The sequence below is a fragment of the Chamaea fasciata genome, unplaced genomic scaffold, assembly GCF_029207755.1.
Source record: "Chamaea fasciata isolate MVZ Bird 193981 ecotype frontalis unplaced genomic scaffold, bChaFas1.0.hap1 SCAF_6, whole genome shotgun sequence".
In the NCBI taxonomy this organism is placed as follows: Eukaryota; Metazoa; Chordata; class Aves; order Passeriformes; family Sylviidae; genus Chamaea; species Chamaea fasciata.
This window is the reverse complement of record NW_027094091.1, coordinates 11603151-11622368: the sequence shown is the minus strand read 5'-3', so window position 1 is coordinate 11622368 and position 19218 is coordinate 11603151. Positions and strand designations below refer to the sequence as shown.

The 19218-nt window shown below is 42.0% G+C and overlaps 2 protein-coding genes across 3 annotated transcripts in view; one reads left to right on the top strand and one right to left on the bottom strand.

Annotated features, from left to right (window-relative positions):
* PPP2R2C (protein phosphatase 2 regulatory subunit Bgamma) overlaps window positions 1-8086 on the bottom strand; it is a 194155-nt gene extending 186069 nt beyond the window's left edge. The window contains exons 1-2 of the mRNA XM_066185421.1: window positions 7988-8086; window positions 7715-7795 (exon numbers count right to left, since the gene is read on the bottom strand). Of these exons, the coding sequence (XP_066041518.1) occupies window positions 7715-7795; window positions 7988-8003 (97 nt within the window). The 5' untranslated portion in view covers window positions 8004-8086. The remainder of the gene's footprint in view (window positions 1-7714; window positions 7796-7987) is intronic.
* A 3139-nt stretch (window positions 8087-11225) lies between these two features.
* The window catches only part of MAN2B2 (mannosidase alpha class 2B member 2), a 28768-nt gene continuing 20775 nt past the window's right edge, over window positions 11226-19218 (top strand). The window contains exons 1-3 of one of the 2 annotated variants that reach the window (XM_066185420.1): window positions 11226-11378; window positions 13761-13907; window positions 17499-17604. In XM_066185420.1, coding sequence (XP_066041517.1) covers window positions 11247-11378; window positions 13761-13907; window positions 17499-17604 — 385 coding nt within the window. In that variant the 5' untranslated portion in view covers window positions 11226-11246. The remainder of the gene's footprint in view (window positions 11379-13760; window positions 13908-17498; window positions 17605-19218) is intronic. The other variant, XM_066185419.1, reaches the window with a different exon arrangement.

Sequence of the window (19218 nt, the reverse complement as noted above, 5' to 3'; positions counted from 1 at the left end):
CCACAGGCAAATCTATACTCTCTAAATTGTCCATCGCTATTCAAGCTGAATGACAATGTTTGACTTAAATATAAAAATTACTCTAAATGGCAAATTTATGGCCCAAATCATTGTTTACTTCATCAGCCTAACTACTGATAATGAAAATCATTACCTGAAATAAATTATTGAGTTTTTAATAAGGAAGAGGGTGCATAAAAGATACCCCTGTTAAATTCTGGACCAGGTAACTCAAAAGCATGATGCTTGACTTGCTTATAATTGCATAATCAGGCCCACAACAGTGTGATTTCATCTTTCACGACATATGTATGCTGAGTGCCTCATAAAGTATATGGCAAACTGAAATACCAAGGAAATTTTGATCATTCAAGCATGGATAAAACTAAAATTGCCAGGAGTTACTTGGACAGAACTGGAAGGATCATATAAAATGGAAAGCCTTATGGATCTGGAAAGAGTGAGAGAGAGGGAAAAGAGCTAAGATTTGCTATGGAGGCACCTGCTGCAAATGGCAGACTTTCACTGACACAGAGGAGAGACATCTTTGTCAAACTGTGCAACAGTCAGTGGACTGAGGCCACCCGCAATACCCTTTGTGGAGGGAAGAGTTACAGAGAACAAAGGAAAAATAAAACCAACAGAAACTAGAAAATCCAACTGAGTATGTAAAGGGGCAGACTGTAAAGCAGTGCCCCACTAGACCCGCTGTTTACAAGCAGAGAAGGGTTGGTGAGAGATTTGGGGGTCAGAGGCCATCTTGGGTACAGTGACCATGAAATGATAAAAAAGTTTTTGATTCTTGGTGAAATAAGGAAGATGATCACCAAACTTCTAGCCAGCAGGACCAGAGCAGTGACTGACTCCCTGTACTCAGGTTGCACCCCTGTACTGGTGAGGCCAGACCTCGAGTTCTGTCTCCCATTCTGGGTCCCTCACTGCAAGAAAGACATTGAGGTGCTGAAGTGAGTCCAGAGAAGAGCAACAGAGCTGGTTAAGCATCTGGAGAGTAAATCTTAGGAGGAGTGGCTGGGGAAGCTGAGTGTGTTTAGTCTGGAGAAAAGGAAGCTCAGGAGGGACCTTACCACTCTCAAAAACTACCTGAAAGGAGGTTGCAGCCAGGTGGGGTCAGTCTCTTCGCCTAGGTAACAAGTGACAGGACAAGAGGAGATGGCCCCAAGATACACCAGGGGAGGTCCAGACTGGACATCAAGAAGAATTTCTTCACTGAAAGAGTGGTATGGGTTCCTCAGAGAAGTGGTGGCATCACCATCACTGCCAGTATTCAAGAAAGGACTGGAAGTGGAATTTAGTGCTATGGTTTAGCTAACATGGTTGTGTTTGGTCAAAGGTTGGATTCAACAATCATAGAGGTCATTTTTAACCTAAATGAGGCTGCAACTCTATGACCTGAAAGCAAGAAGGAAAGTGGCCGAAGACCACATTCTGGTAACTGAGATGATGAAGGCTGCAACTTACAGCATTTAAGATCTAGAGAATTAAAGAAGTACAGAATGTTGGAACAGCATATGAAGTCCTTGAAAAAGGAAAATCTAAAAACCTGGCAAAAAAGAAAAGCTTAGTCTGTTTTTCAAGCTTAATCCAAACAGCAATACCACTTTTCAGGTTACTGGAAAGGAGCTAATGTCTTCAGTCAGACATTTGCAAAATAAAACAATCAGCAAGTATTTATTTCATGGTCAAATAACATTTAATGACTCTTATGAGAAAACACACTCTAGCACTCATATTAAGTTCCAATGGAAATACTATGTAGGCAAGGATTTATGTATCATTGTAATTAAATCATCTTAATGTACTTTGAAAAATTACTGTATTTCATAAATTCAAACCAGCCCTTAATCAAAACACCAAAATAGGAAACAACAAATAAAAAAATGTAAATAAGTCACTCACCTTTTCCTCTTCCTAGCAAGCACATGTACATTCCACTATTTTATTGTCAGTTTTTTATAATAATCTACAGAAATAGCTGAATTAATGATTTTTACAAAACCCATGCCATGTATAAACCACATATAAAATATCACAAATGGACTAGGTAGAAAAGAATCCCTAGAAGTAAAGTTATCATAAATACAATTTCAATATATCCTAACCCTTCCTCTTTGCCTATCACGTTGAACTTTTCATATTGAAACTTAAAGTCAGATTGTGCAGCAACAACTAGAAGTATAATCAAATACCCACATTTTCTTGGAATGAGTCATTTACTGGGTCTGGTCTTACACAAGCACATTCAACATTATAATGAGAGTAAATTATGATGACACCACTTCAAACAGAAGCCCTTTCCCTGTACTGCAGCAGCACTCTGACATCAATGATAGTTAACCAACTAAATACCAATATAAGTCAGTGCAAAATAAAGGATGGATGAAATACAGGGACTTGCTGAATGTATAAAGAGGGATGTGTGAGGTAGGACTGGAAAAACTGTATTGTTCACATACATGGCATCGGAGGGGCTATCAGGATACACACAAGCTCTGCAACATGCTTTACAGGACTGTATGCAAGCTGGCAGCATCCTGAGCTGTTTAAGACTGGACATGGCACTTTGTGCCACATTCTGCTTGACATGGGGATGTTTAGTCATAGGTTGCACTCAATTTCAGAGGTTTTTTCCAACCTAATCGATACTGTGATTCTGTAAATGTGCACTGGGGTGAGGCAAGGGGAGTAAAAATCCCTTCTAAGCATTTTAACTTCCTTTGAAAAAACAGAATTGTTGTGGTCTGCAGAAAAATCACAGTTCACCTCACTACATCTCACAGTCATCAGTCACAGCCAGCAGGGTTTCACAAGAAGGAAATCCTGCTTAGCAAATCTGATTTTCTTTTATGATAAAGTAACCCACCTAGGTGATCAAGGACAGCCAGCTGATGTCTTCTTTTTGGATTTCAGTAAAGCTTTCAATACTGTCTCTCACAGGATCCTTCTGGACAAAATACCCAGCACACACCTGGATAAACACATCACGAGATGGCTGAGCAACTGGCTCATGGGTGGAGCATGATGGGGGGACATCAGACTGGACACCTGTCACTAGTGGGCTTCCACAGGGCTCCATCCTCAGCCTTGTGCTCTTCAACATCTTCATAAATGACTTGGACACGGGACTGGAAGGGATACTGAGCAAGTTTGCAGATGATACAAAACTGGGAAGAGCTGCTGAGTGTGTTGAAGGCAGGGTGGCCCTGTGGAGCCACCTCAACAAATGAGAGGGCTGGGCAATCACCAACCATGTGAAGGGAACAGGGGAAAGTGTCAGACTTTGCACCTGGGATGGGGCAACTCTGAATGTATGGACAGACTGATATGCTGGAGAGCAGCAACATGGAAAGGGACCTCAGGGTCCTGGTCAACAGAAAGCTGAACATGAATCAGCCCTGCCCTGGCAGCCAGGAGGGCCAAGCATGTCCTGTGGGGCATCAGGCACAGAATCACCAGCCAGGCCAGGAATGGGATTGTCCTGCTCTGCTGTGCACTGGAGAGGCCTCACCTCAAGTGCTGGGGGCGGTTTGAGGCACTGCAATGTAAGAAAGCTACTAGAAAGCATCCAAAGGAGGGCGGTGAAGATCGTGAAGGGCCTCTAGGGGAAGCCATATGAGGAGTGGCTGAGGTCATTTGGTCTGTTCAGCCTGGGCAAAAGGAGACTGAGGGAAGACCTCATTGCAATTACAACTTCCTCGTAAGGGGAAGAGGAGAGCAGACACTGATCATTGCTCTGTGGTGACAGTGACAGGACCCAAGGGAATGGCCTGAAGTTGTGTCAGGGGAGGTTTAAGTTGGATATTAGAAAAAGGTTCTTCATCCAGATGGTGTTTGGGCAATCGAACAGGCTCCACAGGACAGTGCTCCAAGCCTGACGGAGTTCAAGAAGAGTTTGGACAACGCTCCCAAGCACATAGTGTGATTCTTGGGGGTGTTGCTGTGCAGGGACAGGAGTTGGACTCAGTGATCCCTGCATGTCCCTTCCTTCCAACTTGGCATATTCTGTGATTCTGTGATCTCCAAACTGGACAACTGGAAGCCCAGTTCTGTAAACTACACTATCCAACTAAGATGGAAATACAACATCCATTCACAGCAATGATCCTTTGAAAGAAATCTTGACAAACTGTGAAGTGCTAAGAAAAGGACTGCTACCATGCCTTTTTGTAAAAGACTAAGGAAAAATGACTTATTTGGTTCCGCCACAAAAGGACTGGGGTGTGAAAGCATCTACAGATGAGACTTACTATTTAATTAGACCTTGCTAATGAACACATGACTCACAAGAACATTACTTTAGTTGTAAGCTTGTGTAATCACATTGCTTTCTATGGAATTGGTGAAATAATGGGAAAGACCATATTGAACCAAATCCAGACTTACTGTCTTTGATTGAAAACTACAGTAAACGAAAAGCTATTGGAGATAAACCTGACAGTGATTAAACTCATATTAATCAGTTCACAAGTCTTCTAGTTCCTTGAAATGGTTCACTGTTCGATTGTACTTTCACAACAAAACAGCAGATTACCCATCTTCTCAATAAATCTCACTTCAAATTACTCATAAATGAAAGAGAAAGTTACAGCAGCATAAGGTAAGTAATAGGACGGTTCGCATTGCAATTCACAAGGCTAACAGATGCTAACGGTGCTTTCAACCATTCAAGAGCACAAAGTTACAAAATAGATGAAAATTTACACTGTAAACCAATCTCAAGTCTTTGATGAGGTAACTTTAAGAGTGAAACCCAAAATTATGATTTTTCACTGAAACTTTTCATCAAACATATATAATCATTCATATCTAGAACAACATAATGCCAGCTTAGAATTCACAGCCTAAAATATTTCAAATATGCTTTAACTTACACAGTTTCCATGAAGTTAAAGTGATTTGGAACGCAAAGCAAAGGCTCTAGATTAAGCAATCCTACAAACAGTTCAATAGATCACTGGACACAGAGCAAATGATTTGACTTTTCAGAAGTCCCATGTTGCTATCTGCTTAATACTTGACATTCACCATCTAAAAAATCACATCCTTAACTTTTAGATTTCATTCTTGAAGCCTGTAAATGGATACACTAACACTGTTCTTCATACAGCTTTTGTGAGACTGCACTTACTGTTAGCAAAGTGCTTTGAGATCTTTAGCATGAATAAAACATATTTTGCACTTAGACGTTAATTATAGAAGTAGCAATATTTGAAATAGGATTTTGTTTCAAGGCAGCAAGACTAAATCAAACATGATTATCTTGGCTTTGATTGTGATAGTTCACTTACTATGCTCTATTTTCCTCGCATTTGAAATATGCAATTTTGCTTTTCTGTTATGTAAATGAATGTTTTTCATCTAACACATCTATTTTTGGAAAAAGAATAATTTTTTTCCTAGGCTAGGACAGAAATATTGCAGAACACAATTCTGAAGTCTAATTGACAGAGTACTGCAAGGTCAATGCAACCATTCAATAGCAAAAGTAGCAAGAGATGCCCAGAAGACTAACCAAACTTATAACACTAATAAGCAAATGTTTATACACACAGATATCTATCTAGATATATAAATCACACTATAATATTTAATATAGGTAAACTAGTCCTTTTGTCCATCAGTTAGGTGATCCTAATCAATGCAGCTGCAATTAAAAGTCGTGGGCTTTCTGAAAAGTAAAAAGAACTGGGGTAAAAAGAGAAAAGAAAGTCTGTGATGCAAGTCATAGAAACAATCCATTTTAATTAAAGATTCTGTCTAGCTCTGTGTAATTTTATTTCCTTTACCTCAGCAAAGGAAAAGGTTTGGACTTTATCCAAAAACACTGTCAAGCGAAAGAGGTCAAGTCACCTGCCACCATGGACTTTTCTTTGAACTATTTATCACTTCTGCAAAGTGCGCTGATTATATTGCTGTGTGTGTTCCTAGATATAAGTGGCATTAATAGCCAGCATGTACTCTGGAAAAGGCATATCACATTTACATACAATATTATTAACATAAACAGGGTTTACCAGCTGCAGATGACTGATTCTACAGTCTGTGTGATCAAATTACATTGCTTCAGCTTGTTTCCTGGTCTCTGAATTTCACATATTTCAATACTGAGTAAAGAGAAAACATGTAAGATTCCTATTTAAGTTGTGGAATAAAATTGGGAATCCAAAAAGTGGCAGCATTAAAGAGAACCGAAGTCAGGGTTAGCAACGTAATTTAATAGAACATGCCCTGTAAAAAGAGATGACCCAATAAATCAAAGCAGTAAAACACCTGTTGAGAAAAAAACATTATCATCTCAAAGCACTGCTGAAGCACTGGTATTTACCCAGACAAATGAGGTTAAGAAGCATATTCTACTCATTCAGATCTTTAAATGACAGTAAATGCCAACCTAAAGCTCATTTTCAGCATTCTGTGATGCCTAAGGAATGCTGTCACTCACTCATTACACTCCCTCACACGGATATAATTTCCACCCCCATCTATCGTCATCACATCTGGTTTGGTATGCAGTTTCACCAAAAAAAATCACGTAGGCAAAAAAATCCCAACATCTTTTGATAAATGCTTTAGTATGCAATTGTGTGTAATTACACACACTATTAAGTACACCTTGAAATACAAACAACCATGGAATAATTGGAAAGAAAAACTTAGTCCAAAACCTTGATCAAGTTATAGCTTATTATTAGTACATTGAGGTTTAAATCATTTCTCCAAACAGCAAAAAACAATACATAACACAAAACTTCAAATCCCAAAGGATCACAGATAACAGCTGAAGAGACACCAAACAGGTAATCTTCCTGCCTGCCCCAAGGCAAGCTCTGTAGCTTTATCTCTTCAATATATGTTTGTGAAACAAACATTAAATATCTCAAATGAGTGGGTTTTCACTATCTACCTAATTCCTATATTCCAGTGCTCCCCTGTTGAAAAGCTTTCCTTAATGTTGAATCTGAAGCCAATCTATTACAGTGTGCCACCTTCTTCAGTATTGGAAAGTTTTTCAGTCTAACTCAACTTCTGATGCATTTTAAATCTTTACAAAGAGTAAACACACTCTTCGTAGAAGTACATAACACCAGCAGACCAAAAACATCCAGATGAGGCCTTAGTTCCACTTAACTCATTGACAACAGATGCTGGAAGGTGCTCATGGGCACTGCATACTACACACCTGGCATCCTGGAAAACACAGGTTCGCACCTAAGTTAAAATACTCTGCATGTTCAAAACCATACAGCATTTGAATACAGTGGACAGACTTTCCTGCCCTGAGACCCAAAGACTTCTGATCACAGAACATTCATAAATGAAACTTTCCAGGTGACTTCTTTCTTTGAAGTTAAGGAGTGAAAAAAGGCCAGAAAACTTTCCAGCCCACCTTGCACCAGCACCCACTGACGCCAAGGCCAAAAGGACTCATGCCACCTAAGCTGCTACAGGCAAACCAAACTTTTCCCCCCAAAAAAAGAAAAAGTCAAAACAAAGCCAGCCAAGACACTTTCACAAGGCCTGGAACATGCAAACCACCAGCAGATACCCCTTTGCCAGCCCACTTCCACACCTGCCCTTGTGCACCGCTGGGGCGGCTGCCAGGGTCTCTCTCCCACCAGCGAGCCCCGTTTCTCCACACGCTCCGGGCTGGGACGGCGGGCGAGGGGATGCGCCTCCTCAGCATTCGTGTACTCACCTTCAGAGACCTCGAACTCGGTTGCTCCATTGAGCTGGTAAAGGCACCAGTCAGCCGCGCTCTCGCCTGGGGGACCGCCGGCTGGGCAGGAGGAAAGGCACAGTCAGGCGGGCACGGGGCCAGCGGGGGCACAGGGCTGAGGAAGGGACAAGGGAAAGTGGCGGCGGCGGGGAGAGGCAGAGAGTGGGGAGGAGAGATGGAGGGGGCTGAGAAGGGAACGGAGGGATGAGAGGGGACAGCGAGCGCCGGGGGAAGGAGAGCGTTTCCAGATACCCTGTTTTTGGGACATGGGTGTTGCCCTCCGGAATGCGCCCACTGCTCTGAACTGGTCTTTGCTTTGCTCCCAGCGCCCGTGGCTCGGGGCGCCTCCTCCTTCTCCCAGCGGAGCGGGCGCCGGCAGCCGCCGCTGCCTCGGGGTGCTCGGGGAGCCGGGGGAGGGAGGACGGGAAGAAGGGAAGGCTCCGCCCGGAGCTCCCGGCGGAGGCGGCGCAGCCTCGCCAGGACCCGCCGCGCCCGGCAGCGCCGGCCCCGCCAGGTGCGAGAGAGCCCGGGTCCCGCAGAGGGGCTGGGCGCCCCGGCCACGGCGGCTTTGGCGGGATGTGACGCCCCAGACTGGCCTTGCCCCGGCCAGGAGAGCCCTCCCTGCTCCGCGTCCCGTGTCCGTGTGAGCTCCCCGTCTGGTGCCGCCTGTGCCTGCGGTTCGGGCAGCCTGGCGAGCATGGGCGCGCACCCCGGCTGCCCCCGAAGCCTGGACGCACGTCCCTGGGGGGGAGAGGGCACTGGCACCCACCGCCAGTGGCCCTAGTGCCGCTCCTGCCTCGCCACGGCTGCGTTCCCCCCACAGCATTCACCTCAGTTCTCTTGCCGTCCCTAGGCTATCCCACTTGGGCTGTCTTACTCATTAAGGCTACAAATGCCACAAAAACTGTGGGGGTATATACGCAAGGCAAGGCTGGAGGGGGGTTTTCATCTGGTCCACGAGCCCCTGTGGACACACAAACCGTCTTTACAGCATCACAAAGAGGTTAGTAAGAAAGCAAAACTGTTACCAAGTAAGTCTGAAGGGCTCTGTGCAGTGACCTTTGCCTTTTCCAGTGGGAAATGGTTAGGGAAATGGCAAATTATAAAACACTGAAACAGTCTGCTAGAGCAAATATATGTTAACAATGCCTTTATTCTTAGAGACTTCCACCTCAAAAAACATGTCAGGAGGGAAATGTAAAGGTACATTAATTGTTCTGTTCACCAGGTGACTTTCTTGAAACCTAATTTAAGACAATTGTGACTGCTTAGCTTGGGGTTGGCAGCATCCTGCCTACAGCTCCTGTCTTATCAAGGTAACAGTGTCAGAGGCCCACGTATGGCACAGTTTGTGTCAAAAAGAACAGCCACACTTTGTATAGGCAAATGAGAAAAGATTAAGAAGGAACAGAGGAAGACTATAATCAAATCATACTATGAGATTAGGAGCCAACAAGAGGATAAAGTACTGACATAGGCACCTGTCATGGCACAATTACACTGGCCCCTCCATTTTTTTTGCTATTTGTGAAATGGTATGTAAATGGCAGGGAAGAATTGTTTTTGGCATAAATTCCCCTGACATTCCTACATTTACCCCTTTCTTGCAACAAGTAGAGACCCTCCTGATACCTTCAGGTGTGTAAACAGTGCACGGTTTGATTAACTTTTTCCTAATAAAAGTATTCTGTTTAAATATTTACATTCTTCTCCATCCAAGACAGTGGCGCTCTGTGGTGTTTGTGAAAGAATAAGGAGGACAATTACAGTTCCTGAAGGAAATAGGTTTAAAATGGGAGTAACATTCAGCAAATGTTCCCAGTTACTTTTAGAAACAAAGCAAAACACTGATACTTAAGCCTTCCTGGGAACTTCACCTAAATATAAAGATAATAATGCCTTCTGAGGTAAAAACACCAGTTTGTTTAGACAGTGTGTGTATATATATCCCCAAGCCATATGTTTGCCGAATGTACACTAGCATTCTTGGAACTGAAAAGGTTTATGCTGCTGATTTGAGGGGGAAAAAAGGTACTGTGTTAAAGTAAAGCTTCATCCAGCTGCCCATAGTGGTACTAACTTCCCCTAAAAATTACCTATAGGCCTTGATTGCTCTTCATGACAATGTATTATCAAAAATAAAACTAATCTTAACATTGCAGTGTTGGCCCCTTCTTTTGCAGAAAACTCTAAACCATATGAATTAGCAAACAAAGGCCCTGTTCTGCGAGAATCTATTCATATTAGATTTAAGTTTTATGGAATGTGGCCATTTTATTGTGTGCAACTCATTACTGATTTACATATAGTATTTTTTCATTCTAGATTTCAATCATTTACACCCTTTATATGTTTAAAAAATCACCAATTTTGATATATAAAGCAGCACTTTTTTTTTTTCTTTCTACAATGAGAAGATCAATACAAATTGTGTTTATGGTTTGTGGTCCTTTTTTACTGGTGTCTTGAATATTGAGGTGGGTTAATTTGCAGCCAGGAGCCAGCTAGTCCAGAATGAATAAATCTTTCACTTTTATGAAAATGTGCAGACGGACACTACTGAGCTATTTGTGATGTCAGTCACAGAGGGGTGACTGGTTTGACTAGGTTCAGGACCTAGTAATGCTAAATCCACACCAAACTTGAAGGTGGGAGCAGTTATCCTCCTTCATGTGATGTTCTTTACTTTTGTACTGTTGGAAATGAGCGAGGACTTTGATATGGTATTTTGTGTCATTTCAGAATTGTAATGTTGTTAAAAGCATGTGATTTGGTCAAACTAAAACTTAAGTAAAGTAGTTGATTTATACTATAATGTATGTCTTTTAAAGAATCAACGTTTTTAGAAATAGTTTAATCTGTTTTGGCTTTCAATATAACAATGATTTAATAGGTAGAAACTGGTGCAGCTGCTTAAAAAAACTTCCGAGGAGACTGGACTATATTATACGATAATATTTTTGAGTTTGGGGTTGGATTTTTTCCCTTTTCACTTGGACTTTATGCAGACAGAAGCGTTTACCTTTTCAGTTCTCAGCACAGAGTGCACCTGTGCCTAGCAGCAATTAAACAAGTGACAAAACCAATTTCAATGGGATCAGAAGGTCAACCACATAAAATTTAATCCTTCTTCAATTTCAAAACTTCAGAGATGCAGACAATAATAGCATACCACAAAATAAAGTACTCGAGCTCAATTCAAAGAAATTTTATACAAACAAAAAATATTTATAGGTGTCCAAGATGCAAAACTCAGCCTCTCCCTGAGCAGCCCAGTGTTATCGGAAAACCAGCTCCGGAACTGCCGGCGAGAGCCACTCGGGGGCTGCGGTTTCCGCCCTTCAGCGGCGATCCGCAGCGCCGCTCGGAGCCGAGGCGGAGTCACCCCTCGGCCCTCGGGGCCCTCCCGCCGGAGGGGAGACTCCCGCCGCTTCTCCGATTTATCATTTCATTCCGCACGGGGAGGCGGTGCCGCGGGACGCGGAAGTGCGGCGGGAGCGCCGCAGCCGCCATGGCTCGGCCGGGCATCATGCTGCTGCAGCTGCTGCCGCTCCTCGCCCTCCTCCCGCGGGCCGGCGGCGAGCTGCGGGCCTTCGTGGTCGCCCACAGCCACATGGACGTCGGCTGGGTGTACACGGTGCAGGTCGGCGGGGGCGCAGCGTGGGTGGGGCGGGCTCGCTGCGGCCGGGGCTGGGCCGCAGGCAGGGCTGAGCCGCAGGCAGGGCTGAGCCGCAGGCAGGGCTGAGCCGCAGGCAGGGCTGAGCCGCAGGCAGGGCTGAGCCGCAGGCAGGGCTGGGCCGCAGGCAGGGCGGCACGGGGCCGGGCGCTGCCGGGGCTGTGGCGGCTCCCGGCCGAACTCCCTGCGGAGAAACGCGCAAAGCCTTGGCCGCTGCAGCTCTTGTCCTGAGTCTGGCCTGGTGTGTCCTCCATGCCCTGGTGTTGGGGATGCTCCTTTGGAGGAGGCATGGTTAGCCTAGGAGCCGTGCCCTTGAACTGTGGGTTTCTGTGTGCCTGTGTTCAGCAGGATGCTCCTGATGGATTTTTTTTGTTTTGTTTTTAAAGGAAAGCCTTAATTCTGTTTGATGGGGCCTTTGAATGTGTGGCAGATTTTCATGGTCTTTATGTTTATCTTGTTACAAAGCCAAAACCCCAGGAAAACCTTCTGTCATTTTTCTTAAGAGAGAAGAGCAGAGCAGGATCCCAGGTTCTCAATGGCTGGAGTGGGGTTGGAGCCTAGTGCCTCTGAAGTATAGTAGCAAACTAATTTTTGCTAAATACATGACATGCAGAGCAAAATAAATCAGGTGGGGCATGCTACCTTTTACATTTGTTAGTCAAAATCCTATATCCTCAATCCTTCTTCATTAGTATGAATTATTTTGATTTGTGTGTGAAAGATGCTGTGGATACTTCACTCACTAGAGTGAAATGGCATTAGGCCTAACTAACTAAAAAGAGCCAGTGGCTCACCCAGTATCTCTGCTGTGCATGTATTTTGTCTCCCCTTTTTAGGAAAGATTAATGAATTTCTCCTTTAATACTTCAAGCTCATACTCAGAAATTGCGTAAGAGAAGGCAAAACTAAAACTTCAAATCCTTAGTTAAAATTTCACGTTGTTTTAAGTATCTAATAGTCTTGGTTTCAAAAAACCCTTATGAACCAATGGGAACATAATTGAGGAAGAAATTAATTAGATAAACCAGCAGTATTTTAAGCCATTGCACCTACACTCAAATGTTTTCATTTTTCTAGTGGCATGAGCATTTTTATAATGGTGGCTGGATTTCTGTTGTGGAAAGCAAGGGGCTAGGAAAAGTTAATTTCTGATTTGGATTACCTCAGCTCCTTCTTTCAAATGGCAATTTTCATGTAGGAAATCTACCTAAACTGAAACTCTGCATTCATGTTTTACATATCAGGCCCATTAGTTTTTCAGTGGGCAGAGATCTTAGTGTCAACCACTTTAAAGTGTACATTTCTTAAAGTGTACACACACTTTAAAGTGGTGTGTGTTCTTAAGTACCAGTAGTTTAGGTAGATAAGTGTTATGGTTAGTGTAAAATAACTGTCTAATAACATGTAGATAACTTTGTTGCAAGGAAAGACAGACATCTCAGGAAATCCTAGGATGTTGGCTGTTGTCTTTAGACATTCTCTATCACTCTAAAATTATGTAAAAGAAGACTGCATCTGGGCAACAAAAGTTGTTCGGGTCGAGGTAAATGTACTAAAACTATCTCTTTGTGTGCACAACTTCAAAATTAACATGGTGTTGTTAATTTGGTACCATATCATAGCCTATAACAGTGTGGTAGATTATTTGATGGGTAAAGCTGTCATATTTGCATTGCTATAGAAGTCCATAGACCTCATATTGGAATAGAGGTGTTTTTAGAAGCAAGAAAGGGGAGGTGCACGAAATCTCACACTTTCACTGATGTTTCTGTGTCAACAGTTGAACTCATTCTAAGATTCTTTTACCAGCCTGGTTTTCCTCTATCCTAAAACATCAAGCAAAATAGAGTTATTTTTCATAATAGTATAATTTTCAGTAGATGTATCACTGCACTGTACTGGTAATGCACAGCAAAAAGTCATACTCCCTCTGAAGAAGCAATTCTGGTAATTCAGGCCATCAAAAGAAGAGCAGGAATGGGAGAATGAAGTGTGCATGCAGGGTCTTTAACTGTGTTGTTGCAAAATATTATCATTCGTGGCATCAGCGATTTAAGGTGAGCAATGAGGAACCAGTTGTTCCCAGTGTGTCTGAGAGAAAGCCTGTATTGGTGCTGCTCTTGGGAGAAGTGCACCTTGATCTAGTCAGGTCCCCAGTCAGGAGGTTGTTTTCTGAAGCAGAAGGGCCAAAGGCTGTATGTAGTCAGAATTCGATCTTTCTGAGGGTACAAAGGAAGTGGGCAACAAATGTAAAGTTTTTAATATCTCTCTCTTCAAGCCCAATGAGTGTTTAAAACAGCCCTTTTATTTTAGGTAAAACAGAGTTTATTTACTTTTTTTTTCTTTCAGGAAAGCATGCACGCTTACGCAGCAAATGTCTACACTACTGTTATAGAAGAGCTAATGAAAGGAAAACAGCGCAAATTTATTGCGGTGGAGCAGGAATTCTTTCGACTCTGGTGGGATATGGTAGCCACAGATACACAGAAGCAGCAGGTAAATTGCACTAGAGCCATGCTTCCTGCTAACAAAGAATTCACATTCTTTTTGGGGACAAACAGGGGCAAAGTACTTCACTATTTGCTTTTTACCCAGGTCTAGTATAAGCTCCCTCTGAATCTAGTACTTAAAGAACTCTAAAGGCAGTTGCAAGAGGTTAAACCGCAGCTATAGATTAGAGCAGTAGGAGGTAGTAACCTTTGCACTGAAGATTTTTTACACTTTACAGTTCTTGTTTCATTGGTAACTGACTTATCTGGGGGCATGCTACTTTAAGATGTGGGTGAACCTGAAACAGGCTGCACCAATATCTGTTAAAACATCTGACACCTAACACTGCTCACAAGAAGGAACTTTTTGTTCTTTCCAGTTAAGTACTGCTCAAAACCATGCCACTTTTAGACAAAGATAATACAGCAAAGCAGTGACTATACGTTCAATGGCAGTGGTGTTTTTTTAGTAACGTCAATGTGAAGTTTTATTTGTCACTTCTTCTTTCCTCTGACATGAAACAAACATGCTGATTCAAAGACTGGACTGATAGGCCAGCAGCTGGTTGTTTATTTTGGATCCTAAAACCAAAGGGTGTACAGGTGTTGCTTCCCATGGGTGGAAATTCTTACTCAGCTCTGAGTTCTTACTCAGAACTCCATGGTCTGTTTTATTACCGGGGTTCAAACAACAGTTCTTTACGTTTCAGTTTGTTGAAAGTTCTAGATGCTTGAGGCATCATGTAGAAAACACACCTCTTGTCTCGTGTTTGGTTTTCTTAGCATAGTCCTTCACTGAATTCTGAATCTTTTGTTATGTTCCGTATCAAATAACAGCCTGTGCACGGCTGATCTTTGCATGAAAGATTTTGCTGGGTTTAGGCAGTTTGCAGTTTTTGTGGGGGCACTCTGCCCATGCTCACCTGTTGTAGGACAATTTTCTGGTAAATTCATTAAATTAGAAAACTGTACTGTAAGTGGGGGAGAAAATAGCATAGGAACTGCTTTGTAGAAGGACAGGAAAGTCCTCCAGCTTTCAAAGGTGAGTTGATCTTATTTCAAATATGTTCTGCTGCTGTAACCCAAACATAAAGTCAAGGCCCATGTTTCTAGTATCTAATCCTGCTATTATGTGGAATCCAGAAGAATACTGTGTATCACATTTGACCTTCATGGGCAAAATTTAGTACCTATGATTCAGGCTTTAGTTTCCTAGCTTAATTATTTGTAATTGTTGCTTTTATAGTTAGTTGCACATATAGTTAGTTCTCTAGTTACTTTATAATTTCTTCTCTCAAAATTAAAATGGTTAAAACTAAATTGCTCTTAAATCTGTGTGTCTAACTTTGAAACTCTAATTTGCAGATAAATGATACGTTTTTAATATTAGCAAATTGCAAATATTGGTCCCTGAAATTAGGTCACTCTGGTTACTGCCCTGCTTTTTCCACTTGAACTCTAGCATTAATGATTTTCTGTGGTATAGGCACTGTGGTTTTAATTTTCCTTTTTTTTTCTTTTTCATCATTTAGTGGTTTACTTAGAATACAGGATTTAATTATTCTAGTTTTTGTTTTGCAGTGTCTTCTTTTATTGGAACTGTAGCATGAAAAACTAGTAAAAAGTACAGCCTGGGTACAGAAGCTGGTTTTTCAGTTCTGACAAGAAAATATGTAAGAGTGAAATGTACTGCAACAGTATTCAGCCAGATGGGAACCTTGTAGTTCTTAGTACATGTTACTTCCACAGAACTTTCTTGTGTGAACCATTTCTACCCCCTTAGCATGGGTTGATGTCTGGATGCTTTAACTAGGGGAAAAAAAAGATGTGTAGCCACTTCTGTCTGGTTTATAGGTGTGAGCTGATGGGTTGTATGGTCTCAAGGATCACAGATCTGTTCTAACACCATAGCATCCTGCTGCTTATAGTACTACTGCATCTGTTTCCTCCATTCCTCCTTCCTTTGCCCCCTTCTGATCAGAAAAAGTGTTTGTCTTTACAGATACTGTTTTCTTTTCTTTTTTGGGGGAGGAGGAAGATTGGCTATTTCTTAAATTACTTGAATTATTTTTCTTGTGTTTCCAGCCTTGCAGTGATTCCACAAAACTTATATAAAAAAAAATCATTTCTGTTGCCCCAAGTTTGGATCAGAGGTATATTTTGGACATCCATCCAAATGGGGAATAATAATCACAGATTCTTTTCATGTAGGTCAGGGCCAGTTCTGTGCTGACACCAGATATCAGTTATCTTGTCTCCCAGCATGCTAATCAGTCACCACAGTCGGCTGGAACTAATTTAGGAATGCTGAGCCCTGAAGCGTTTTCGCAACATTGTGAAGGAGAGAAATGATTATAATCAAAATTGACAATCTGGCATCCTATCTGAGTAGACACTGAAGGTTCCTGGGAAAATAAACATAATAGCTCTAAAAATGGCATCCTACATGACAGATTAAAAAAAAAAAAAGTTGAGGATTAAAATACGCATTTGCATAAACTTTACTTATTGGAAGTTTGAGATATCTCTGAATTTCTGAAGTAACTAAAATAAAACCAGAAGACTCCTAACACTTTTGGAAAGAGACATAGACTATTCCTTCCTCCCTTCAAACACCACCCCGCACTTCATCCAGCATTTGCTGAAGTCTGTACTTGTCAGCGTACCTGTTGTTTCTAGGAGCTGAAATTAAACTCCTTCCCCAACCCAAGGGAAAAAAAAAAAAAAAACAAAAAAACCAACCCTTCCCCCCCAAAAAAGCCACCAAAAGTTGAGCAGGTTGTAATATAGTGACATTTTTTGAACAAGGAAAAAGACCAGAAATTAAGGTTAGCCATGGGTTATTCAGGCAGGCAAACCTGTGGAATAACTATTTCTTAATAAAGCATTCTGTCAGTCACAAGTTGAGCAACTTGTCTGTGCCCCAAAGGCAAGATAGATACATACGGAGTAGAGGAAGATGTTTGTGGCCACGATGTGATGGCGCAGTCTGTCGCTCTCCTGGATCCCACAGATCTAGTTTTCAGCTAAAACCCTGGGAGCCTGAATATTACTGCTTGCCTGGGGCTTCATTGCTGCTTGCAAGGAAATGCATATTGCTCCCTCATCCAGCCACCAAATGCCTTCCCTAAGCCAAGCTGGATGCAGCAGGAGGAAGATTTTGGGAGAAGCATTAATATCTTCTGTTTTAATCCTCCAGCTCTAGCTGCCTTGAGGCAGGATTACAGGCTGCTGCCAGTGCAATGGCTGGTGTTCAGACAGTATAAAAAGGCACATTAACAGCACTACTGAGGAACACCAAAAGGTCAATGTCTACCTGGCAGTGCATCCTTTGTTCCTGTTACCTGGTTTCAGTGCAAGCTGAATAAATCAATGCACTTTGCAGCACATTGAAATACCTTTTTTCGCTGTAATTCTCTTTTAGATAGCCTTGGTACAGTCAGCCTTTTATCTCACTTTTACCTCACTTTTTGTCCTAGGTGCTTTCTTGGCAAATGTCGTGTCTGGGTAGTGTGCTGTGATATCAAATGAATTTGCAGCCTTTTTGGATAAGACTGAAATGATGCTTATGTTCTGTGTCTTAATTTCAATATCATAGGTCCATCAGTTGCTTCAAGAGGGACGACTGGAATTTGTCATTGGAGGGCAAGTGATGCATGATGAAGCTGTGACACTAATTGATGATCAAATTTTACAGTTGACGGGTATGCATATTTGCATTTAACTTCTCTTTTTCATTGTTACGACCTTGGAGGTTTTGTTTGGTTTTCATTTTTCCACCCCAAAATTGCTATTATTTTCTGACTTCTTAAGAACTAATTAAAGCATTTCTTATTTTTCTACTGCTGGTGTGTTATTCATTTAAAAGTCATTGCTTAAAAACACCTGTTAGCTTTGACGTGAGAGTTCTGCAGCAGGCACAAAGGTTGCCAAAAGCTGGTTTGTCAGGTATAAACTTGTTTGGAGCAAAGGCCTTTGGTACACGTGTGTTTGAGAGCTTAAGTTCCTGGGAAGATAGTTATGGTGAAATTGAGGGTATGAAACACTCTTCAAGAAAACACCTGGTAGCAATTCAGAGTTTGGGGAAGTTGTATTGTTTAGGCAAGGTCTTCTGCAGGATGGGGGCCAGTGGATGGCCACTGAGGTCGACTGAAATTAGTTGAAAGACTTCCTTGATGAAGAAACCCCTATTTGTAGTCATTATCGTCTTCTGTTAGAAAGAGGTGCATATTTCCAAGAGATGTGCTACTTGCCATTTTAATCTTCTAACTTTTGCATCTAACATTTGTATGTTACACCTGTCCATCTGGTGGTTTAAAGAGTCTTTTGGTACATAGGGTTTTTTGCATTGGTTAATGCAAACAGAAGCAGGATAGCTGATGCCACCACTGTGCCAGAGATGTTTTATGCCCACGAGGGCACAGCAGGGAGGGGATGTGTCAGCACAGCTGATGGAAACTCTGCCTGTTCCAGGGCTACGCTCTGGGCAGCTTTCTACATGGGACAGTAAAGGGACAGAAAACGATTCTATTATTTCCTGCATCTGACTGCACAGCACCACTGGCCTTGTTTCTTTCTTGTCAGTGTTTGTAGGGAGCACAGGATTAGCAGCTGCTTCTGTACCTCAGTACACTCTTGCCAAGAGGAGGAGAGGACATGAACTTTTTTTTTCTCTCATCCGACTCCTGTGTTTAAAGGTTGCTTTATGGGCTTGGAACACTGAGCCTAGGACTTCCCCAAATAAAACACTAAAATGATTGAAGAATCCTTTTGTTAAACACAAACACAACTTTTCTATTCTTTTGAGTTAACAAAAAAAGACATTATTTCTAATTTATAATTTTGTTCTCTGCAAACATAACCTTTAAAAATAAGAATTTTCAAATTTGGTAATTTATTCATCAGGAACAAAAGTGTTAATGTATTTTAAAATTCTCATTTGTTTTTCCTGAAAGCATGCTGCTCCATTTGAGTACATACGAAGAAAAGGGATTGTGTGGAGTTGAAGTTGAGAAGACAAAGCCAGTGCAGACATTTGGAGTCTAGATTTCATGTCTTCTCTTGTCTGTCCAGAATCCCAGTGTTTTGGAGGAGCCTAGAAAACTCTGCTTCAAATATGCCTCCATCAGAATACTTAAACACGTTGTGAATATTTTAGCTAGGGAAGACATTAACCATGGGAAAGACGAAGTGAAAAGGGGTCTTGCAGCGTCTCTTATTCAAATGTGATACAAAAATTTGAAATGCAGTTGTTCAAACCAGGGAAGATAGGATTGTATTTTCAAATGGTTTGAGCATAATTCTGTAACTATGAAATA